The sequence below is a fragment of the Euphorbia lathyris genome, chromosome 10 (genome assembly GCF_963576675.1).
Source record: "Euphorbia lathyris chromosome 10, ddEupLath1.1, whole genome shotgun sequence".
Lineage (NCBI taxonomy): Eukaryota > Viridiplantae > Streptophyta > Magnoliopsida > Malpighiales > Euphorbiaceae > Euphorbia > Euphorbia lathyris.
The window spans coordinates 21454387-21479473 of record NC_088919.1 but is presented as its reverse complement, the minus strand read 5'-3'; the positions used below and the strand labels follow the sequence as shown (position 1 = coordinate 21479473).

The 25087-nt window shown below is 38.6% G+C and overlaps 2 protein-coding genes across 4 annotated transcripts; one reads left to right on the top strand and one right to left on the bottom strand.

Annotated features, from left to right (window-relative positions):
• Nucleotides 1–177: 177 nt before the first annotated feature.
• LOC136208645 (uncharacterized) lies at nucleotides 178–6567 on the bottom strand. 2 transcript variants are annotated; one of them, XM_065999729.1, is made up of 9 exons: nucleotides 6255–6567; nucleotides 5539–5889; nucleotides 5245–5460; nucleotides 3652–4304; nucleotides 2574–2670; nucleotides 2415–2468; nucleotides 2217–2335; nucleotides 1574–1761; nucleotides 178–1018 (listed from the first exon to the last, which is right to left on the bottom strand). In XM_065999729.1, exons 1-9 carry the CDS (start codon nucleotides 6501–6503, stop codon nucleotides 381–383), a joined length of 2565 nt encoding a protein of 854 aa, XP_065855801.1. In that variant the 5' UTR covers nucleotides 6504–6567; the 3' UTR covers nucleotides 178–380. The 2 variants fall into 2 exon arrangements, with proteins under 2 accessions (XP_065855801.1, XP_065855802.1); XM_065999730.1 differs by having other exon boundaries at nucleotides 6146–6281.
• Nucleotides 6568–6909: 342 nt separating this feature from the next.
• On the top strand, nucleotides 6910–7954 carry LOC136209243 (NAD(P)H-quinone oxidoreductase subunit L, chloroplastic). Of its 2 annotated transcripts, none has more exons than XM_066000668.1 (5): nucleotides 6910–7092; nucleotides 7166–7255; nucleotides 7338–7445; nucleotides 7528–7622; nucleotides 7711–7954. In XM_066000668.1, exons 1-5 carry the CDS (start codon nucleotides 6982–6984, stop codon nucleotides 7862–7864), a joined length of 558 nt encoding a protein of 185 aa, XP_065856740.1. In that variant the 5' UTR covers nucleotides 6910–6981; the 3' UTR covers nucleotides 7865–7954. The 2 variants fall into 2 exon arrangements, with proteins under 2 accessions (XP_065856740.1, XP_065856739.1); XM_066000667.1 differs by having other exon boundaries at nucleotides 7332–7445.
• Nucleotides 7955–25087: the final 17133 nt, after the last annotated feature.

Here is a 25087-nt window from a genome sequence, read left to right as displayed (position 1 = left end):
TATGACCAAGACTAGAGCTGTGGCAGAACTATAAATCCAACTTATATGGACTGAATATAAACCCCTTAACTACGACGATGTCATTTTAATCTGGATAGGAAAAAACTTAAAATGCACAATTCTTGATAGGACAGTTTGAATTTATCAAAAAACAATACACGGATGAAGATGGAAAAGTAAGAAAAGACTCATCCACTCCTATAAGGGGTGAACGGCGGTCATGCTTTAGGCAACTCATTTCAAGCATACATTGGAAATGATATTTTCTGTCCGGAATTTTTAACTGTGGAGTATCAAATAGGCAAAACAGATGAAGCTTCATAATAAAACGCCCAGGTTAATACAAATATGCACAAAATCATTATGATTTATTTATCCCATCAAGTAGGCAAAGTCCTCAACAAATGCAACGCTTGCTTCCACTGTGGCTTTTCCGACAAGACTATTCTCCTCAGAGCTGGCACTGCACCAGCAGCTACTATTGCAGAATGATTTTCAACGTTCATGCTCAGATTGTAGAGGATAGACGTTGCTGCTTCAACAGCCCTCTCGCTTCCTCCTCCTATTACCTTCACCAATGGGAATATTCCCCCATTTGAAGCAACTGCTCGAGTTGCATCTACCACCCCCTCAGATATTATTCTGTTGAGTTCCACAACAGCAGCTTCCTGCACTTCTGGAGGAGAATCGGATTTGATCTGCTCAATTAGTCTTGGAATGGTGTCATAAAGAGTTACTTCTATGTTGATTGGATTGTCATATATTAGGCTAGGACTAGACATAGAGCTGAGTTTCACCATACATGCAGCAACCCAATCCTTGTACTGAAGAGGGATATTTGACTTCAAAATTTTACTTAGTAATTTGGTGAAATGGGTTGAGTTTATGGTGCGGGAAAACTGATCCGAATCAAGAAGCTTTGTGAGTAACCGTGATGCTGCAGATATTGCAAGACCAGCTTCTTCAATTTGAACAGCATAAACCTCCGGTTGTTGATCTTCAATATCAGAGTCTATTTCTGCAAAACATTATGACGCATGATGAGATGAGCCTATATGGACCGAGAACTACAAAAAAGAGAAAAAGGAAACATTACTGGACCAATTACTGAAGCAGTGTAATTTAGAAAATGCAAAGCATGTCAAAACTCAAACCCAGTTAAAATAGCTATTCAATTCAGTTCTCATCTCTTATGTAATGTATTGCTAGCGCTTCAAAAACCACATATGCTCAGCTGGTTAAGATCTTGCACCCATTGATCAGCCTACAGTTTGAATACTTAGGCTGGTCTGCAATCTAACACTAATGCTCACAAGCACACCAATTTGGTAAAGACAAGGAGGTTGAGCATTTGGCAGGGTTGAAATCCTAATCCTTGCGCACTTGTTAGTTGCTTCAGTTATGGTGATAGCTGCTTTAAAACATGAACCCTCATATATGATGAAGTTCGATAGATATCATTATGAACAAGAACCATCCTCACTCCACCTACCCGATTTCAGCCATGTCATACAAAATGGAAATATCATGTGAATTTATGGAGTTTAAAGTCATCAGATATCATGTGCCGTACCACTTAATACTTTTTGTTGGAAAACAGCATCCAGACAAGATTCAATATTTGCTGAGATGATCGTTTTCATGCTTGGATCAATAATTGTCACAAATTCAAGAACATTAGCTGCTTTTCTTTGCAAATTTGACGATGGGTGCTTCAGCATCTCAATAATGCAACCAATGATGGAGGAATCGAACAAATCTCTACATAGTTTGCAAGTTGCAGACAGTTAATGCAAGATTCTGTCTGTGTGTGTGTATAAATATACGTATATAGATAATTAATCAAACACAAAAGTTCACTTGTTATATGAATAAATTTAAATGTTTATAGAAAGCAAATCTCATCATAGGCAGGCATTATTCAGACAAACCTACAATCCCAACCTATTATATATATTTATTTATTTCCTCTTTTTGCCTCTTATTTTGTTACTACCAAATACTGTAAATAAAAAAATGGATAAGATAACTGAAAGGTTACAATTTTTTTAGCACTAGCCACATCTACGTATGTGTAAGAATGAAAATGCAATTGGAATTACCATGGGCAAAGTAGGCCCAACGATCTGCAGCTGGAAGCTAATGAAAGTGAGCTTCAAGAGTGCAGTCCTCACATCTGATGAGACATGAAAACGTGAAATGCAAAAGAAGATTACCCGGTATTCAGTTTTGTCATCGAAATTTCATCAACTTTTGTACTTAATCCACCAGATTCATCCAGACCTGTTGCTGCATCTACTTCTCTTTTAGATCCATTCACTGGTCCATTATAAAACTGCAGTGCAGCAACCTACCTGGTAAACTTGTGAGGAAAAACTGCAATAAGATGCTTCAGAATGAAAGGAAAAACTTACTTTAGACTTCATTTCTTTGTTAGGGTCTAATATTCGATCTAGCAAAGTCAATACCTGCATGTAACATTTTTCTCATCATCAAACCAAATCAGAATCATCATCTATACAAAACATTTGGCACAGAACAAAACTGATATAAAATGACAAACAAGTAGGAACCTTTTCCATCATAGTTTCAGAGGTCTCTGAGTTCTTTAAGATGTTAACCAAGGGAGGCATAATCCCTTCTGCTTCAATCGTCTGGCACACACTATTGCTGCACCCATAATAAATAAATAAATGAAACTATAAGCACCACATGTCGGGAAAATACAAGCTAAGACTCGGGCACACATTTACTAAAATTAAGTTAGAAGAAAGAAACTTCCTCCAACTGTTCACAAAGTCAAACAGTCTTACTTCTAGTTTGATTTAGAAACCTTGACCTCCTTTCTTTAGACCCACCAGGACAGTATTGGAACTCTCAAGCCACTGAAACATCAATCTCAGCGCTTCTCATTCGATTTATTTATAACAAAACTGCATAATATTGTTTGCATTGCAACTGAAAAGGCAGACAAATTAATCTGATTGCTTCTCTGTTGATATAAATTGCTATTGAAAAGTGCATACTATTTTTAGCATGTGGTCTGTACACATGAATGCGTTGATGTGACAAAACAACATATTTATATAATAACTACACACGTGCGGTCATCCCTATTTAAATTTTCTTAATTGCACTCCACAACATCCAGAGTCTTATAAGATGACCATAACATCCAGAGTCTTATAAATCTCACAACATAAGATGGTGTAGTTAACAAAATGAATTTATTATAAAAAAGGATCATGGATTGTGTTTGTACGAAGATCACTTGATCAGATAAAGGAAAGGATGATGGAGTTCATTAACAAAATCTGGAGTGAGAATAACCATACTCCAATCTAGATGCTTTTGGTACACTTGAAGCAGGCAACAGGATATTCACATTTTTTACCGGATTTAGACCAATTTAAAAGTTGTCGCAACATTCTTTAAATGCTATTTATCATACACTATCCAAGAACGAGAAAGTTAACAAACAGCATAAAGTTCAAAGGTTTAGCCATGACTAAATCGGAAGTTGCTCAGTGCCCTTAACCTTGTAACCATGTAATTTGGTTGACCAACAGTAATGAAGCAAACACGTATATTTCCACAAGAAACTCCTGATATAAAGACAGATATTTGAAACAAGGGGATCAACAAAATTACCTAGCAGACAATCTCTCCAAAGCACCGAGAACAGCTACCTTGATACCATCATTCTTATGATCTAAGAGACGGACCAAATGCCTGATTGCACCAGCTTCCTTAAATGAATTTCGCATATGTTCATTAATTGAAGCATCCGCAATTGAATTTGCAGCCCTTGATATGGCCAATTCATCATCAAGTTCCAGGATTAAGACTAATCTGGCCACACCATCCACCCATGGCAAAATTGTAAATCGCTGATTGGTTGAGGCTTCATTTTGAGATGATTTTGCATCCTCCACTTCTATGGAACCAGAACGAGCAAGAAATTGCTGCTTAGACCGTCCAATTATTGCTTTCATCTTTGCCTCCTCAACGTTTGCTTTCTTGTCATCAACATTTAATCCAAGAAGCAACTCAGAGGCACCAAATCTTGAAGGGGTAGTAGAAGTACGTTGAATCCTTGTACCATCAGGTAAAATAGGCCATGAATGCAATGGTGGGGTAAATGATTTATAGGCAGCTGCACCAATTAGTGGAACAGGTATTAAACCTTCATCTATGATAAGGATCCTATAATAGTTGTTCTTTGCAAGTTCCACAAGGGCATTTCTTGCTTCCTTCCTAATGACCCTGTAGTCATCTTCAATATCAGCTTTTAAGTACTCTGCCTGCAGCAATAACAACGGAGATCAGGCTTCTTATAATATCGCAAGCAACTATTAAAGAAGAAGCACATTTAGATGCGTAAAAAATTGAAATCCTCCATGTAAACTACATATGAACTTGTTCCTTTAATTTCATCCTGAACAGAAAAAATAATGGGAAACAGAAATGTTGAATCTCATTTCCCACATAAAACTTGGAAGGTACAGATCTCTTATTCATTGATGCAAGAAACTCTTAAAAATCAGCATTAAGAGAAAGAATGAAACAGAAATAGAAGAAGTGAAGGCATCATCAAACAGAGATGAACATTATCATATTTATAGTCCTAGTGCAAGTATCATGATGTGAACTTAGAGCACTGTGTATTGTTTTGAAGGAACGTATTGCTAGTTCAAGTTCAACATAATTCAATTAGAAAATGTGAAACATGCCAGGTCTCAATTAGCCTACACAACTTCCAGTAATCAAATTTTGCCAGCTAAGTGACACTATTTACATTCCTAAAAATGTACATAGAAAAGAAGATAAGAAAAGCTCCTTAAGACAACTTTATTAACCACCATCTCCAACCAGTCTACACTAATTCTTAAATAAATAGGCCTGAAACTACCATGTCAAAAGGTTAAATCTTGGATACACAGTAATATGAGGTTTGCGCTTACAGATCATTAAACTATTTACACCCATGTTTCTTTTTCACGGGATGGAGTGCAAAAGAGGTAAAATCCTAGAAAGTCCAACCAGAAAAACAGCTAGACCCACTTCTTTGCACCTTAATTTGATCCAAAACTGCTCATTAAACAACGAATGTGACGGTGTTTTGCAGCCATGAGAATCCAACCTCACCCACTTCAATGTTTTTCCCTACTACATGCTTTTTGTTTTCGTTACATAATTTACCATATGCTAAATTTTCTCCAATTTAGAAGACAGAATTCTCACCAACTTAGGAATAACACCTGCTTCAACCATAATCTCATGGTTGGAATGGGTCAATGCCAAATTTGCCAAAACACCTCCCGCTGCTTCTTTCACTCTGATGTCCTCATCCCCCAGGAATTTAATGAGTAATGGCACAATATCACTATTTGCAATTTTCACCCGGAGCTTCTCATCTGCAGATAAGTTCCACAAAGTACAAATACTTTGCTCCTTCACCTGAATAACAAAGTTAATCCACTCAATCTTGCAACACGAAAATCATGTTGAGAAAATTCAAATTGTAACTTCATATACCTCAGAAGTCAAGGAAGGTTGATAGAGCAAACCAGTAATCTCTTCTATTGCTCCACTTTCTACTACCACATCTCTATATAGATTAATAGAAGAAATTGACCGCAGAAGCCCAGCAGCTGCCTCACAAGTAGAACTTGACTCCGACTTAAGCAGATTCACAGTGAGATTGATGCATCCCTGAAACTGCATAATGTTATCGATGCACTTCTTCCCTCCAAGTGAATATTTCCAGATAGCCACTATTGCCTGTTCTCTATCAAGAGGATCATTGTCTAGTCCAAGCATCCGAACAAACAAGGCAACATAGCCATCGCCAAAACTAGATGAGCCATTGTTTGTTTCCTCAATTTTCTTAAATGAAAGAAAACAAGATATATCAGTATACAACTAAAATAGATGATGACTTGTTTTCTCAAAGTATAAACAACACATAAACAATAGACATATCAGCGTTCTAATCTAACCATCTACTTGGACAATCAGCGTCAAATTAGGAACACGTTCAAGAAAGAAAAACGCTAAAAGAAAAAAGATTTTGGATGCCTAAGACAATGCAGTGGTATGGTTGCTTCAGAAGTTCTGTAAATTTGAGGAGTTGAAAAATTACCAGTTAACATCGAAGAAGTCAGAGATATAGGCTTTAATGGAATTAATCAGCAACTAGAATTGCATTTCCTTTCGAAAAAGTAATAAAGACATAGAAGTTTGGGGATTACACTGTATTCATGTGGTGGAGTAGCACCAGCACCAGCACCATCAGCGGAGACCCTGGCGGTCCCGGTCCGTAAAGAGAAGGATTTGAGGCTGGAAAGGGCATAATAATTAATAAAATGAAAATGGGTAGGATTAGAAGAAGAGAGTAACGGTTTTCTAGAAGTGGGTTTAATTGTTGGAGTGAGTTCCATGTAGATTGGGAGATGAGGGGGCTTCAGCTTCAAGTGGGTAGGAAGTGTTGTGCCCATCATTTCTTCGCGTTTTCCCTCTATTTCCTGCACTAACTTGTTTCCATTCCAATACTGAATTGGGGTTCTTTTTTATCTACTTATTGAGTATTTATTAACAAAAGCATATTTAACAGCTATTTATTTTATCAGTTTCCCGTTATTTTATTACTTCTAAAAATTGTTAAGAGATGAAAATCAGAATCTAATTTAAACGAGTAAATTTTCTATTTACTCAATACATCTTCATTTAGTAAAAATTTTATTAAAATTGTCTTAGAAATAAAATAAGAGTCATAACTATAATTGTGAGATTGAAAATTAGTATCTGGAAGTAAGAAATAATCCAACGACAATGACAGGACCAATTAGAGCATTTTTTGTTCCAAAAACACAATAATCTTAGAAAAACTTTTTGTGGCCTTAAATGCACAAAAGATTAGAGAGTTAGCCTCCCAAATGCCATGAAACTCCCAAAAGAAAAGGATAAGGAAACACAAGCATGAGCAGCTCTTTCATCCCCAAGGCTTTGCCTTGTATCTCCCCTGGCCCTAAGTTGAGAAAATCTTCTCTCTTTATCACTTGTCAACTCAAACCATTCCACAATTCCAAGGTGCACTTTTGCTTCTCCAGATTTATTTTTCCTTATATAAAGAATTTCTGAAGCAATCAAAATCTCTTAACAGAAATTCACAGGGATAACCACAAAACCTCAAGATTGGAATGATGTGAACAAGTTAAGCTTGGCTGTTCAGCTTGGTGCATTCTTTGCAACTGTAAGACATTTTGCTTTTTTTTTTGTTTGAATTCTGTTTTATGAGGTTGAATATTGTGAAGATAAAGAATTAATAGTTTCAGGTTGAGCAGCCAGCATATGCAATTACTGGAGTGAACAATGAAGAGGATCTTACCTCCATTTTGATACAATTGGCCATTCTAGGTTTTGGGTATTTCATAGTTATGCCAGTGAGTCAAAATTCAATCTTTTTGCATTTGTCTGTTTGATGATGAATTAATCAATATACTAATTAGAATGAATTTGATGCAGCCTATAATCATGAATTGGCTTAGAGTAAGATGGTACAGGAGAAAGCTCCTAGAAATGTACTTGCAATTCATGTTTGTCTTCCTCTTCTTTCCAGGGTAAGCTTTCCTTTCCCTTTCTTTCTTTCTAAAGACTCAACCTTTGTGTTTGTTGTAATGTTTCTTTCAAATTTGAATGCGTGTACAGGGTATTGCTATGGGCACCATTTTTGAACTTCAGGAAATTTCCAAGGGATCCATCCATGAAGTATCCATGGTCTACCCCTCAAGACCCTTCCAAAATTAGAAATTCATATCCTAAGTTTCCTTTTGCTACGCCTGAAGATTATGACAACTTCTGACTCTCACAACACAACTTGTCCATGCTCTACTGTTAATATTTGGTGCCAAAATATATTAATATTAATGTATCAACTTCCTTTTTGACTTCACTACCATATCCATCTAACTAATAGCTTCACAATTTTATAAAATAAAGCATCAATCTCTACTACTAACACTCTCCTTAATATTTCTTTAAACTACTCCTTTAAAATGTTGTGTTGAATTGTGATTTTGTGTGTGTTTTTTAATAAATTCTACTCACTTGTTTTTAACAGTTATACTACAGTTTGTTTGTGTTATGCTTACTCATGTGGCCGATTAATTCTCTTCTAATTAAACATAAAAAAATAGGTTTCAACAAATAAAAGTTATATTTTTATTGGAATGTCAATTCGTAACTCAATAGCAGTAACAAGATCAGAAAAATAGGTTCCAATCTTGAGGATCAGAATGAAAGCTAGAAATTCGAGTAAGCATATGAACTACCTGATTCGTTGATCTTCTAGCAAAAGATACCTTAAAGTATCGAAAATGAGCACTTACACTCCTCTCACAATGCTTGGGTTTTGATTTTAGGATATAGTGTATATTTTGTCTAGAAAATAATAATGGTAAAATAAAAATAAAAATACATATGTAAACTAACCTCCAACCGATGAGCACGTCTTGCACCACGTGGGGCATAACTCTAACACGCGAAGCGTATTAGCCAGCCCGCGAGGCGTGGAAGAAGCTACTTCCGAAGGACAGCTCGAGAGCTCAACCACGCGGGGCGTTCCTTCTCATACGCGAGGCGTAGATCAGGCACCCGGAGAAGTTAGACTTCAGAGGCTCCACTACGCGGGGCGTACCTTACTTTACGCCACGCGTAAAACGCACCAACAAGACGCATCAGGTTCAGAAGCTGCACTACGCAGGGCGTAGCTAGACTTACGCGGGGCGTGTTCTTTCTCTCGGCGAATTAGAGGTCAGTTCTCGCCCGGAGCCCGTTGTCGATCACCGATTTCTCAGAACGCATCCGGACACAGCCACGGGCTAGCCTACAAGCTTAGCCACATCCCCACATCTAGGCCCAAACCTTAAGATTTTCTCTAAACCACAAGGTAGTGGAGTGATGTGGCATGGAAGTTAGTGGAGGTTAGTGGTAGTTGGAAGAAGTTGAGGAAGTTGATGATGTGGCAAGGTAGTGGGCAAGGTTAGAGAGAAAAATAAGGGGTAGTTGACCAATAATTACCAAAATACCACTAAATAATTACCAAAACGACACTCCAAAAACTATAAATAGACCCCCTCCCCTTCATAAAAAATCACTCATTCAACACACAAAACCCCCTCTCAAAGCTCCAATGCTTAGTCTCTAGTTTCTTTTGTTCTTAGTTCTTCAAGTTCTTCAAGTTCTTCAAGTTCTTCCTTTCGTTCTTCATTTCTCTTAGTTTCAATTCCTTCTTTAGCTCTCCTTTAGCCTCAATTCAATTCCAATAGCCTCTTTTCAAGTTTTTCAATTCAATTTAGCATTCCTAAGCTCTTAATTTGCTCAATTCTTAGCTAGAACTCTGTTTCCAAATTAATTTTCCAGATTCATCCATTTATTTTCAAAGCCCGATTTCGTCCATTTAAATTCATTTTCTGCTTTCAATCCCTTCGACAAAGGTGTTCCTGACGTCCTGAAGTTCGATCTAGTGTATTTATTTTCCCAATTCCGTGCACAGAAACCATAGTTACAAGCCAATCTTTATAGTTCAAATTCTTTTAGATACTCTGTTTCCAGAATTTCCCAAATTCGTCCAGTTATTTTCAACTCTCAATTTCTCCCTTTTAAAGTTCGTTTTAGCCTTAGATCCCTTATAGAAGTTTGTTCCTGACATTCCGAAGTTAAATTTAGACTATTTAATTGTTCGATTCCGAGTTCTTAAGCATCCAATCGAGATCCCCAAAGTTAAAGATTAAATCTGCCCCATTTGCCTACCACACGTTTCGACATTGCCAAAGATCACGTACCGTACGGGCCCGACCGGCTGCAGCTCTCCGAGGACCTCGCACCAACACCAAAATTCAACATCAATCCGAGATAGCTATCGTGGCTCCGAGTTTGTTGTTGAATTTCAATTTATTTTATCGCATTTCAATTCTTTGTATTGATTTGTTTATTCTAATTCAATTGATTACCTATATGTTTAATACAGAGATTTCTCAATTGTAATTTATTTCATTTTTCAACTCTCAATTCCAGAATTTCCCAAATTCGTCCAGTTATTTTCAACTCTCAATTTCTCCCTTTTAAAGTTCGTTTTAGCCTTAGATCCCTTATAGAAGTTTGTTCCTGACATTCCGAAGTTAAATTTAGACTATTTAATTGTTCGATTCCGAGTTCTTAAGCATCCAATCGAGATCCCCAAAGTTAAAGATTAAATCTGCCCCATTTGCCTACCACACGTTTCGACATTGCCAAAGATCACGTACCGTACGGGCCCGACCGGCTGCAGCTCTCCGAGGACCTCGCACCAACACCAAAATTCAACATCAATCCGAGATAGCTATCGTGGCTCCGAGTTTGTTGTTGAATTTCAATTTATTTTATCGCATTTCAATTCTTTGTATTGATTTGTTTATTCTAATTCAATTGATTACCTATATGTTTAATACAGAGATTTCTCAATTGTAATTTATTTCATTTTAATGCTTACTTTGAACACATGTATTCAAATACTTATTCATATCAATAAATATCATTTTCTCCAAAATCTCGCGTCAATTTCACACTTTAATTTCCTTTTATTTTTCCGTCTTCAATTTGTACGCTTAGCTTAAATAAAAATAATCAATCTAGCAAAGTTTCTATAACGGCGCTAGAGACCCAAAATGGACTTTTTCAATCCTTGCGTCCCTCGCCAATCGCTTCGATTTAGAATTCATGTCTTCGGCGCACAATTTCACAAACATAACCGTTTTTCATAATTGAGAAATAATTTCTCTGGCACGCCCGCACCCTAACCACACGTGACAAGGTTGAAATTAGCATATTTCGAAAATATCGCTAACAATTTTTGGCACGCCCAGTGGGACTTTTGTTTTTTTAGGCTACCAAAAATTGAATACCCATCACACACATTTCGTTCTCTTCACACTCATTATCCCACTTCCACTTTACCAAAATTTATTAGCTAACGCTAACAATTTTTGGCACGCCCAGTGGGACCTTTTTGTTTTTAGCTTAGCCAAAAATTGCAAAACCCATCACACACGTTTTTTTTTCTTCTCACACTCAGCTTTTCAATTTAGTTTATTATTATTCCATGCTCTTACTTTATGCAATTTTATTCGCTTTATTTTCATAATAAATTTGATTTAATCATTTTTTCTATTATCCACGGAGAATGCCTCTGAATATCAATAGGTGCATAACAATTAAGCCATGACGAGGATAGCATACGAAGATACGAGGGATGCTACGATACCAGTGTATTTTGGTGGCTTCAATCGAGATCGTCATTTTACAATAAATACAACAGTACCATGGGTCCATTGGTACACCGTTTTTAGGTGCTACACTGATGGCTATATTCAATATATTCATAGTGATGAACGTGATATCGACTGTGAGTGTTGTGCTTATGTTCAAACCGCGTCATTCTATGATGATCAATATGGTTGCTACGTGGAGAAAGTCCAGGAGTCCCATAAAAATCCACATGGTCCTGATTATATTGAAGTATGGGAGCATCTACGGATGAGTAATCCTCATTACCGAAATAATTATATTTGCAATTATAGGGATGAAAACCTCCATTTTCATCGTCCGTGTCGGCAATCTTGCTTTGAAAGAAGTACGGTCATGGCTCCAATCGAGCATAAGACATATGAAAATGTTGTGTGCTCTAATATGAGTTATGACCAAAATTCTTTCAAGGATTCTAGCCGTGTGGCAGAGGTGGAAGCAGTCCAAGTTGTTGAGGATGATGGAGAAATCGAATCATTACTTATGGAGGAGAACCAATCAAAGGACAATGAATATCAACGACTTTTGGATCAACTCGAGAAACAGAGGGCTAATATAACAGCTTCTCTCAGAGTCTGCATTGAAGGCTGTATCGGGGCCATCCAAGATGGAGTACTTCATCACTTAGAAGCATTTTCCACACGCCCGACTCTTCCAGAAACGAAGATTCCTAACAATGAGGCGGTGATAGAAAGTCAAGAGGATGGAGACGATCCCTATGACTATGATTCTAGGTCCATGCAAGAGGATGACGCCGCTTCCAATGATCTTGATTCGGGTGGCATCCACGAAACTCCTATAGAAATTCAAGAAGAAGAAGGAGATGTTCTTAGGAGCTATGACTTAGAACCTAACGAAGTGGATGATGTCGTGTCTAGTGATCTTGATTCGGGGGACAACATAGAGGAAGCAACTCAGCAAGAACCCACTCTAGAAGTACTGCCCATATATGCAAATCCCCAAAGGTCAATGGGATTTTTATGGAGCCTCGACATGAACGAGAAGGGAGTTGTACAAACCCAAGACGAGGATGAAGATTTATCTCATGACCTCAATTCAGGTTCCAGCCAGGAGGATGATGACCTATCAGATACTCTGAACTCGGGGGGCATCCACGAAACTACTATAGAAATTCAAAAAGAAGAACGAGATGTTTCTAGGAGATACGTTTCAGAATCCAGCGAAGAGGATGATGTCGTGTCTAGTGATCTTGATTCGGGGGGCAGTAAAGAGGAAGCAATTCAACAAGAACCCACTCTAGAAGTATTGCCCATAGATGAAAATCCCCCAAAGTCAATAGAATTTCTAGGGAGTCCCGACGTGAACAAAGAGATAGTTGTACAAGCCCAGGAAGAGGAGGAAAATATATTTCATAACCTCAATTCGGATTTCAGTCGGGAGGGTGACGACCCATCAAGCACTTCTAACTCGGGGGGCATCCATGAAGCACATGTAGAAATTCAAGAAGATGAGGAAGATGTTTCTTGGAGCTATGATTCAAAATCCAGTCAAGACGATGAGGTATCCAACCCGAGGGACATCCAACCGGAAGAGGTTCAACAAGAATTTATTCTAGAAGAATCTCTCATTCTTGTGAAGTCTTTAAAATCAGAAGATTTTATGAAAAGTTGTGATATCGAAGAAGAAGTGGCTTCAGAAACACATGAAGAAGTTTTCTATGATTATAATTCGCAACTCAGTCATGATGAAGAAAACTTCTATGATCGTGGTTTGGGGGGCAGTCAAGATCAAGAGATTAATCGAGAATCCACCCCAGAAATACCTCTAATGATTCTTCCAGCAACTCATGTTTTTCCAAAGCCTATGATCACTCTGAAGTTGGTTAACTCGAGTAGAAGATCAAGTTTGCAATCCATGATTCTACTTGTCATCAGTCTACTTCAGTTGTCCTACCATCCAGACAAGTCACAAGGTTTTTACTTCTTAACCGTGTTTATTCATTTAGACTCTAGTTTACAAATACTTTTTATTATGCGGAAAGAGAGTCATGAAAATAAGAGTCTAGACATGGAAACTCATATCCCTCTTGTAGAGATGTTACTGAGCATTTTATTGTATGAGGCGATAACATAATGCTGTACTTACAACATAGCCCATAAGACCATTTATGGTCAAAATAAGTTGGTGTTTTTGCCAGCACAAAAAAAAAATGAAAAAATATTTCAGTTTTCAAAATAAATTATTTATGTTCATGCTTCCATTTGGTTCATATTTTCTACTTTTGTTTTCGCATCTTCTTCATTTGCTTCAAACTCTAACTCACGAACCAGAACACTCAATCATTACCATTTCTAAATCGTATTTGTTGTCTATTAGTTGATTCCGGTTAATTAAAATATCCAGAACCAAGCTTTTGGTAATTATTGATCTCAAAATCATAATTTCCATCAAACAACTGTTCTGGTTAGTTTTTTTTTCCAAAATTGATTTCATCCGCCATAAACCACCTTTTCCTTCAAAACCAATCTCAAGTTCTTCGTTGATATCCAAATTATAAACTTTCATTTTGTTCAAAACGATTTCCTATAACCTCAATTTTCTCACTCGAAATCACCTCATTGCCATTTGATTTTTCTTACATCAGATAACTCGTGTATCCAAATTTTAAAATGATTCTGACACTTCCAATTTCTACGTCAAATTCAACAAAGTTCAATCTGATTATTCTAGAAGTCCATTTAGCTTAGATAAACATTATACACTCCTCAATTCAAGGCAATTGTGTCCAAATTAATTTTCATCATCATTGCTTCAAGTCATTTTTTTCATTTACCTGGAATCCTTCAAGCCATTTCCATATCATTTTCAGAAGCAATCTCTGATTCTAAAGTATCAATTATCTCAGAACCAAGCTTTTGGTATTTATTTGATCCGAATCAAATTTAATCCCATCAAACAATTGTTCTGAACAACTGTTTTGATCTCAAACCATTCATCGGTCACGAGGTCAAGTTTGTTATTATTTATTTATTTTTGTACAAATTATCTCCAATAATTTCGTCGTACATATTGCTTTGTAATTTTCCTGCTTTATTTCTCACATTTTCACAAAAAAAATCAATGAGCTCAAACAAGGCTCTTATAAAAAAAACGAAGCAAAATAAAAAAAAAAAATTGGTTCAAAAAATCCTAAATACATTCTTTTGTGTACAAATTTTCAATTCTAGTCAATTTATACACAAAAGAGGGGGGCAATTGTTGGCCCAAAATAAAATAAATTTTATTTTATGTATATACAATGCTTGGGTTTTGATTTTAGGATATAGTTTATATTTTGTCTAGAAAATAATAATGGTAAAATAAAAATAAAAATACATATGTAAACTAACCTCCAACCGATGAGCACGTCTTGCACCATGTGGGGCATAACTCTAACACGCGAAGCGTATTAGCCAGCCCGCGAGGCGTGGAGGAAGCTACTTCCGAAGGACAGCTTGGGAGCTCAACCACGCGAGGCGTTCCTTCTCATACGCGAGGCGTAGATCAGGCACCCGGAGAAGTTAGACTTCAGAGGCTCCACTACGCGGGGCGTACCTTACTTTACGCCACGCGTAAAACGCATCAACCAGACGCATCAGGTTCATAAGCTGCACTACGCAGGGCGTAGCTAGACTTACGCGGGGCGTGTTCTTTCTCTCGGTGAATTAGAGGTCAGTTCTCGCCCGGAGCCCGTTGTCGATCACCGATTTCTCAGAACGCATCCGGACACAGCCACGGGCTAGCCTACAAGCTTAGCCCCATCCCCACATCTAGGCCCAAACCTTAAGATTTTCTCTAAACCACAAGGTAGTGGAGTGATGTGGCATGGAAGTTAGTGGAGGTTAGTGGTAGTTGGAAGAAGTTGAGGAAGTTGATGATGTGGCAAGGTAGTGGGCAAGGTTAGAGAGAAAAATAAGGGGTAGTTGACCAATAATTACCAAAATACCACTAAATAATTACAAAAACGCCACTCCAAAAAACTATAAATAGACCCCTCCCCTTCATAAAAAAAATCACTCATTCAACACACAAAACCCCCTCTCAAAACTCCAATGCTTAGTCTCTAGTTTCTTTTGTTCTTAGTTCTTCAAGTTCTTCAAGTTCTTCCTTTCGTTCTTCATTTCTCTTAGTTTCAATTCCTTCTTTAGCTCTCCTTTAGCCTCAATTCAATTCCAATAGCCTCTTTTCAAGTTTTTCAATTCAATTTAGCATTCCTAAGCTCTTAATTTGCTCAATTCTTAGCTAGAACTCTGTTTCCAAATTAATTTTCCAGATTTGTCCATTTATTTTCAAAGCCCGATTTCGTCCATTTAAAGTCATTTTCTGCTTTCAATCCCTTCGACAAAGTTGTTTCTAACGTCTTGAAGTTCGATCTAGTGTATTTATTTTCCCAATTCCGTGCCCAGAAACCATAGTTACAAGCCAATCTTTATAGTTCAAATTCTTTTAGATACTCTGTTTCCAGAATTTCCCAGATTCGTCCAGTTATTTTCAACTCTCAATTTCTCCCTCTTAAAGTTCGTTTTAGCCTTAGATCCCTTATAGAAGTTTGTTCCTGACATTCCGAAGTTAAATTTAGACTATTTAATTGTTCGATTCCGAGTTCTTAAGCACCCAATCGAGATCCCCAAAGTTAAAGATTAAATCTGCCACATTTGCCTACCACACGTTTCGACATTGCCAAAGATCACGTACCGTACGGGCCCGACCGGCTGCAGCTCTCCGAGGACCTCGCACCAACACCAAAATTCAACATCAATCCGAGATAGCTATTGTGGCTCCAATTTTGTTGTTGAATTTCAATTTATTTTATCGCATTTCAATTCTTTGTATTGATTTGTTTATTCTAATTCAATTGATTACCTATATGTTTAATACAGAGGTTTCTCAATTGTAATTTATTTCATTTTAATGCTTACTTTGGACACATGTATTCAAACACTTATTCATATCAATAAATATCATTTTTCTCAAAATCTCGCGTCAATTTCGCACTTTAATTTCCTTTATTTTTTTTTGAAACAAACGAATAAATATATTAATGAATAATTGAATCCCTATCGTTACAGATTATTAGCCAAATCGGAGCAGGACAATCTTCTATAAATACCATGGGTTCAACAATGTCTGTTGCCCACATGGCAAGAGAATGCGCAGCTTGATTTCCTTCTCGGTAAACAAATTGAACCGAAGCTTGTTGAAACACGGAGAACCAAGCAGCCACATCCTCATATTGGAATTTCAGTGAGGATTGCGAGAAGTTGTTGGTTTGCAACTTCTTAACAACCGTCTGTGCATCCGACTCAATAATAATACTATTGAAGCTGCAGTCCCAGGCGAGAAGAAGACTTTCCTGGATCGCTAACAGTTCGGCCTCTTCGACATCAACGCACTTGCCCAACGGGATCCCTGTAGAAGCCATTATTTCGCCTAAGTAATTCCGAGCAATTAACCCAGCTCTACACGCATGGCCGTTTTCCCCGAATTTGGCGTCACAATTAATTTTTATGACACCGTTTGGGGGAGGATACCATACTCTTGTAGCATGTCGGGTTAACCGATCCGAATTATTAGCTAGGCGTGTCGATGGCTGCTGAGGGATTGCACCATCATCAATTTCGCGTAGAAAATCCTTTGCCTTTCCAATTAGCATCTCTTCGCTCATCCATATATCCTCATGCAAGTATTTATTCCGTCTAAACCATAGCCACCATAAGACAATTATCGTGAGGCGTCCATCCCGTTTCGTCAGCTTTTCTAAGCTTATTCGCACGCAGGTTTCAACATCCTGCTTCGGTCGTCCAGCAAAGTGACTGGGCAGTCCAGCTGCATTTCAAACCTTTTTCGCCTCTTTGCACCTGTAAAAGACATGGGACAGATCCTCGTTGTGCAGTTTACATACCTTACAGATTTGATGGGTGGTTATGCCTCTTCTCCCTAGTTCCGTCAGGCACAGGAGAATTCCTTTGATTAATTTCCAGAGGAAGTGAAGGATTTTTATCGGCAATTGTAGCTTCCATATGAAATGGTACCACGGAGTTGAGGCATCAGATTGCTCGGGACAGTCGGCTTGTGTTTTCCTTTCTTTCTCAGCCAAGTAGTACGCACTCTTTACCGTGAATACACCATCCTTTGTGAGGCCCCAATAGATCTCGTCTTTGGGCCTTCGAAAGCTAAGTCTCACATTCAAAACCTCCTGGATATCTGAGGGAATCAGCACCTCTTCTAGTTTCTCCCTGTTCCAATTTCCAGAATTCTCATCTATCAGTTCACACACCAGTTCAGGGCCCGGGCTGCTCTTCAGGCAGATCGGTCTTCGACAGTTCAGTCCGAGGACCCAATTGTCTGTCATTATTCTGATGTGCCTCCCATTTCCAGCTCGCCACATCATACCTTTCTGTATCAGTTCCTTTGCTTTCCTAATGCCTTGCCAGAAGTAGCTCGGGTTTGCATAGGTTTCTCTGTCAAGTAAACCTGAGTTTGGGAAATACTTAGCTTTCAGTACCGTGGTACATAAAGAATTAGGTCTGGTTAGAAGCCTCCAGCATTGTTTTGCTATTAAGGCCATGTTGAAGGACCGTAGCCATCTGAACCCAAGTCCCCCACATTCTTTCGACTGACAAATTGCCTCCCAAGCTAGCCAATGAATTGGACGCTTCCCTTGGCTTCCGCCCCACTAGTACCGACTAATCATCCCCTGTATTTCAGTACACAGCGTCTCTGGGATTAAAAAGCAGGACATTACATATTGTAGGATTGCCTGTATCACTGCCTTGATCAGGACCTCTCTTCCTCCTACTGACAGGTATTTCTCCTCCCACCCCTGCATTCTTTTCTGGATTCTTTCCTTCACAACGGTAAATACTGCTTTTTTTGATCAGCCAATGATCGTTGGCAGGCCTAGATATTTTGGGAATGCGCCAGTTTCCCTCACATGTAGAACAGAGCAGATGTCAGCACGGCGAGCCTGAGGTACGCCCTCACTGAAAAAGATTTCCGATTTCTCAAAATTTATAATTTGGCCTGATGCCTGAGAATATCTCTCGATCGTTTCCTTAATTGCCCCTATCTCAGTTAATTTGGCCCTCCCAAAGACTATCGAGTCGTCTGCGAAGAATAAGTGTGAAATAACCGGACATGTTCGACTAATCTTGATTCCATGTAATTGTCTCAGTTCAACAGCCTTTCTTAGATTTGCAGATAACGCTTCAGCACATAGGAGAAATAAATATGGGGAGATTGGGTCTCCTTGTCTCAGCCCTCTCTTAGGCTTGATATCCCTAGTTGGTCTACCATTAATCAAGAAAGCCATTGAAACGGAAGACACGCACATATGAATTAATTTAAGGAAATGTACCGGAAAGCCCATACGGCTCAGAACTTGTTGTAGAAACGCCCATTCCACTCTGTCATATGCCTTACTCATGTCCATTTTAAGTGCAAAATGCCCCTTTGATCCCTTCATTTTGGTTTTCATGCTGTGGAACACCTCAAATGCAATAATTGCATTATCAGTGATGTGGCGCCCAGCAACAAAAGCAGATTGGGAGTCATTGATCAAATCTGGCAAAGCTGCTTTGAGTCTGTTGGCAATAGTTTTAGAGGCGATTTTATATAGGACATTGCATAGTGTGATAGGCCTTAAATCCTGCATTTTGCTCGGGTGTTTAACTTTAGGGATCAACGCGATGTGGGTGTGGTTCAGATCCTGAGGCATCTCTCCCGTCTCCAAAATTTTCAAAATAAATTTGGTCACTCCGTCCCCAATAATATCCCGATATGATTGATAGAATAAAGCCGACATACCGTCCGGGCCCGGAGCTTTATTAGGGTTTATCTGCTGTAGGGCCTGAAAAACCTCCTCCTTGCTAAACGGTTCCTCAAAACCTCGAATTTAGTCAATCGAAAGTTTAGAATCCACCACATCAGTAAAACTTTCACCTCCCGTCGGGTTTGTCGTAGCAAAAAGAGACCCGTAATACTCCAGCGCCAATTCTGAAATCTGCTCTGTACCCTCTGCTGTCCTCCCCTGCGCATCTTGAAGACAAGTAAGTTTGTTTGCTCTTCTTCTAGCGTTGCATTTAGCGTGAAAATACGCTGTGTTCTTGTCTCCCGACCTGAGCCAATCAATACGGACTCGCTGTTTCCATTTTCGTTCCTCCCAGAGCAGCAATTTAGATATTTGTTTTGTCAGTTTGGCTTCCTGTAATTTACTGTCCGGGTCGAGAGAGTTCTGAAGCAGCTCCAGTTCCCTGTTGTAGTTTTGAATATGTCTCCTTATGTCCCCAAAAGTAAGCTTATTCCATTTGCCAAGGTTGCTTGCAATTTCGCTGATTCTGTCCTGAATTTGGTTGTTATCGTTATTGCTGTTGTTCCATGTTCTGTTGACGATTTCACAGCATTCAGGTTGATGCTGCCAGATTTCTTCAAATCTAAATCTCTTCCTTTCCCTCACCTGTGTATGTCGCATTGTAGTGTCCAGAATTAATGGATTGTGATCCGAAGATAATCTTGGGAGTTGTGTGACAGACGCTTCAGGGTGCTTGACCAGCCAGTTCGCATCAGTCACAAATCTATCAAGCCGCTCCCAAATCGCTGCCTCTCCTCCCCTTCGATTGAACCATGTGAATCCCGACCCTTCCGCTTCCATATCCTGTAAATTGCATTCCTCCAGACAATGTCAGAATGCCTCCATGTCCTTATCATCTCTCGTCCTCCCTCCAAGTTTTTCGGATGCCCAGAGAATCTCATTGAAATCTCCAAATCCCAGCAACGGGTACGATTCTAGACCACTCAAGTGTTTTAATAGCTCCCATGTCAAGGTCTTCCGTTGCTTCTCAGGCCATCCATAGATTCCCATTCCTCTCCATTGAATTACTTTATCCTGTAAAAAGAAGAAATACACACAGTGCTGCGAGTATTGTTTTATTTCAATCTCAAGTTCCTTTTTCCACCCAAATATTAGTCCTCCACTTTTGCCAATCGAATCCACAGTGAAGAAATTAAAATCTGGGAAATTTTGGCTCAGATAGCATTTCCCTCTTTTCCTTATCCGAGTCTCCATCAGGAAAAGAATGTCTGGATAATTCTCCCTCATGATCTTCTTGAGGGCTCGGAATGTCCAAGGATTACCCATCCCTTGGACATTCCAGCTGAGGATTTTCATTGCTCAGGGTGGGGCTCCGCGGAGTCTCCCACCCTTGTACTACCTGCTGTAGCCATGCATTTCTTCTTCTGCTTCTGTGCCTCAGCCATGACAGTATCTTCCTCCAGTCGCCTTTTATTCACTGTCTCCTGTCCTTGTGGTATCGTTGTACCATGCTGTATTTGTCTGTCTCGTCTTATCTTCACTGTTCTCACTTTTCTCGAACTCCCTCCCTCCTTACTACTTATTTTACCCGACCCTACCTCCTCTCCTCCATCGTTACTAGGTGTATTTGTGCCTTGTGTTTCTTTTTCTCCGCTGTTATATTTAGCAGCTTCCTTCTTCTCCAATTCAAGTCTTCTTCTCGGCTGCTGATTACCCACTGAGCTTGCTTCTGCTTGCAGGTGAGAGGCATTTCTTCCTGCTGTATTTGTACTACTTTTATCCTCTCGTATGTTGTCTCTAGCTCCCACTGGCTTTGAGCTTTGCATTTTCATAGGGGAGGCGCGCAGTGAAGGTCCATGAGGCCATTCCTCGATATCTATTTCCTCTTCTGGCATGTCCTCACAATCGTCATGTGTATGTCCCAGCTTTCCACACCAATAGCAGTAATTGGATAACCTTTCGTATCGGAAATATACCCACACAGGTTCCCCCTTGCTGTTCCGAACTCTAATCTTCCTGAGGAGCGGTTTTAGTATGTCTACCTTTATGCGGACACGTACATACTTTCCAATAGCCTTTGTTTCAGTATCCACCAATTGTATCACTGGTCCAATCTTCGATCCAATGGTTTGCACCATTGATGGGTTTCTTTGATTAATTGGGAGATCATAGATGCGGACCCACATAGGGCAATGTTGTAGAGGAATCTCGGATGGTTTTTCATGCCCATGAACACCTGCTAGGATTATCATGTTGCGTTCGAAGGTCCAGGGGCCCTCTCTCAGGATTCTGTCTCTGTCCCGTCTTGATTTGAATTCGCAGACAAACCGTCCCTCCTCTCCTTCCTCGATCACGAACCTATCCATTCTCCATTGGCCACGTAACGCCGAGGTTAGGATCCTCACGTTGAGTGGCTTCGGAGTTAGTATTTTCCCAGCCACACACCATCGTACCGTTTGTTCCGTGTCTTCCACGTTCTCAACAATATCCTCCTCCCCCTCATTCAGATTCACATTACTCAACAGTTCCTCCAAGTTTGATTCCATCAGTATCAGATAGGCGATTAAATGTGATTAATCGGTGCCAATGTCAACCAGCGGCGGCGAAGTTCTGTCCAGATCGGCGACCACTCTAACACCCTAATCGCAAGGGAGTAGCGTAACAGACCACTAGGGCTTTAATTTCCTTTATTTTTCCGTCTTCAATTTGTACGCTTAGCTTAAATAAAAATAATCAATCTAGCAAAGTTTCTATAACGGCGCTAGAGACCCAAGAGGGACTTTTTCAATCCTTGCGTCCCTCGCCAATCGCTTCGATTTAGAATTCATGTCTTCGGCGCACAATTTTACAAACGTAACCGTTTTTCATAATTGAGAAATAATTTCTCTGGCACGCCCGCACCCTAACCATACGTGACAAGGTTGAAATTAGCATATTTCGAAAATATCGCTAACAGTAACAGAAGTCATAAAGATTGCAAAGGAAATCCTAAATCTGTCTCAAAATATATTGTCCTAATTGAAGACTTTAAGCCAATTGAGAGCTTCCCTAAACTCTAAAATTTCAGTAGTAAAAGCATTAAGCAGACTTGCAAGACAGACACAATCAGCACACAGGAATTTCATGCATTCAGTCTTTAGCAAGATTAAACAACGGAATATGATTATGTTTGCAGTCAAATCCTCTTAATGGATAGCGTACCAAATGTGAACAAAACCTACTAAATGGTGCTTAAAATTGAGAAGCAAAATGGGACAACTTTGGCTATAGATTTTGTTAATCTAACAACCAGATCTAATGTGTCTACTATATCTAAGCATGATTTTCTGCAGAATTATAAGAAAAACTCAGTTTCTTGAATCAGAGATGCCAAGTTCTATGAACAATGCAAGAAAGCGGGGCATAGTAAGGATGGATGTTTTATTCTCATTGGCTTTTCTAACTGGTTCAAAAAGTAAACAGATAGGATCTATATTTGGATCTATTGTTAACACATGAGCTCGAGCTTATTGTTCTAAGGAGCATTCTTCACCATTTGATGATGACAGTGATTTTGAATTAGATGAAACAATTGCATAAAGCAAGTAAATGAAGCAGGATCTTCAACAAGTTGTTCAAATTGAGATCATCAGCTACTTCAAAGGCAAAGGCAGAAGAGATGATTCCAATGAGGTTGTTGGATGTGTAAGAGATGGTTATGCCTCTTTCAAACTTTTCTTTGATGCTACTGCACACATGTGTAATGATTTAAAAAGCATGACAAAAGCGTATACTTTGCCTAGATCTAAGCCTTTCTACTTGCCAAATGGAGATGTTCAAGCAGTTAAGTACATAGTGTTGGAGATTTTATGTGAAATGGCTTTTTAGCCATTGCCTTTGTTTTGTTACTTTTTGTATCCCATCTTGGAAACTTGAGAGTTAGTTGAAGGGTTTATATTGGGTTGGGCCTTATGAGATATTACATTGTGTTTAGTGGGTTTTACAAAATCTACTGCACCGTCCCCACTGGATTGGACCCGGGTCTGCCGTAATCGATAAGTTGTTCTGTTCCCTCTTTTGTTTCTACACATAGAAACTGTGATTTTGTCTAAGCATACAGTAGCAACTTGTGTTATATTTTCCTCAATTTCAATACAATTTACTCAGTTAGCATGTTGTTACTTGATTGCAAGTTCAGTGTTGAAGTTCTAGCTAAAAGATGTTTAATGCAAGACCATCTTCTTGTATTCAACAAATAAGTTGTCACTTGTTGATCAGTGTAATAATGCACAAGTTTTTTTCTATTGGTATGTCTACTGGTAGTAATTCAGATTTAAGTTTGCGGGATTCTAGACTATGTCATATGTCTAGTTCTAAGTTTGTTCGCATTCCAGTTTTGAAATGTAAAGGCAAGATTTCTAAGTGTGAGATATGTCACCAATCTAAGCAGTCTAAAAAGGCTTTTACTCAATGCAATATATAGAGTTTGCTTGCTTTTGAATTATTGCATATAGATGTGCGGGGGCCTATAAGGAGCAGTCTCTAACAGAAAACAGATACATTTTGACTATTGATGGTGATTTCTAAATATTTACTCTCTTATTTAATTTTCTTACTATGATAAATGTGCAGTTCAATGCCAAAGTTAGGAAAATTAGAATAGATAATGGGACAGAATTTGTAGGTTCTGAAACTCGGAAGGTTTTCCAACAGTTTGGTATTATACACAAAACTTACCGTGTTTACACTCCATAACAAAATGGAGTTGTAGAACGAAAACACATGCATCTCATGGCAGTTGCTAGGTCTCTTTTATTCCTATCAAATTTGCCTGCCAAATTTTGGAGAGAAGCTACATTGCATGCAACAAAGCTCATTAATTTGCATCCTTCCTGGAAAACCCCTTAGAAAGGTCTATATGGAAAACTTCCTTACTATACGAATCCAAAAGTTTTTGGTTGTCTGGCTTATGCATCCAATATCAATCTTAACAAAGGCAGGTTTGATTCTTGTACTCAGAAGTCATATACTTAGGGACTTGTATTGGTAAAAAAGGATCTAAATTATTTGATCTGTTTACTCAAAAAATCTTTGTTAGCAGAGATATGGTTTACTATGAGAATAGTTTTGTTTTTTTAGTTCAGCTAAATCATAAATTCACATGGCAACAACTTTACATGTGCATAAATACCTAAAGGAGATGATTTCCTATGGAAAGCTAGGCTTGTTGTCAAAAGGGAGAAGAAGATCTGTCACATGATACTCTGTTTTCTTGAGTAGTTTCAGTTTCATGGAAAGCTAAAAAAAACATAATACAGTAAGCAAGTCTTCTGTAGAAACTGAGTATGGAGGTATAAGAACAGCAACATGTAAATGTGAATGAAGGCAAATTATTAGAAGCACCCGTTCTCCATGTCACTCGAAGGACCTTCCATACATATTTTGACATGTGTAACATGAACCCACACATATTGTAAGAGGTCCCACTATTTTAATTATTACGTAAGGTCACAATACACGTGTCCAAATGTGAATTGAGGGTCCTCCGAGTAACATGGAAGACCGGATGCTTAATATAAGGACTCGTGAATGAAAGTGGATGTAGTATATCCTAGGGGAGTTTCACATTCCATGTTAGCTACCAATCAAGTTACATCGTGATAGCCAAATTGTTATCCACATTGCAAACAATCCATTTTTTCATAAATAACAAAAAAAAATTGAATATCTACAATCAAGAGAGTTGAGAGAGTTGTTGTTCAACATTACACGTAGTCAACCAAATGAATTTTCTCAATCACCTTTAAATTGAAGCTTATTAAAATCATGCGGTAGAGATTAAAATCATCCTAAAGCTTAGATTCACACCTCTTAATATTTCATGTTTTTATATGTCACCTTAATTAATAAAGGTAATAAAGTTAGAATTATTATATGCAAACACAACTCGAAACT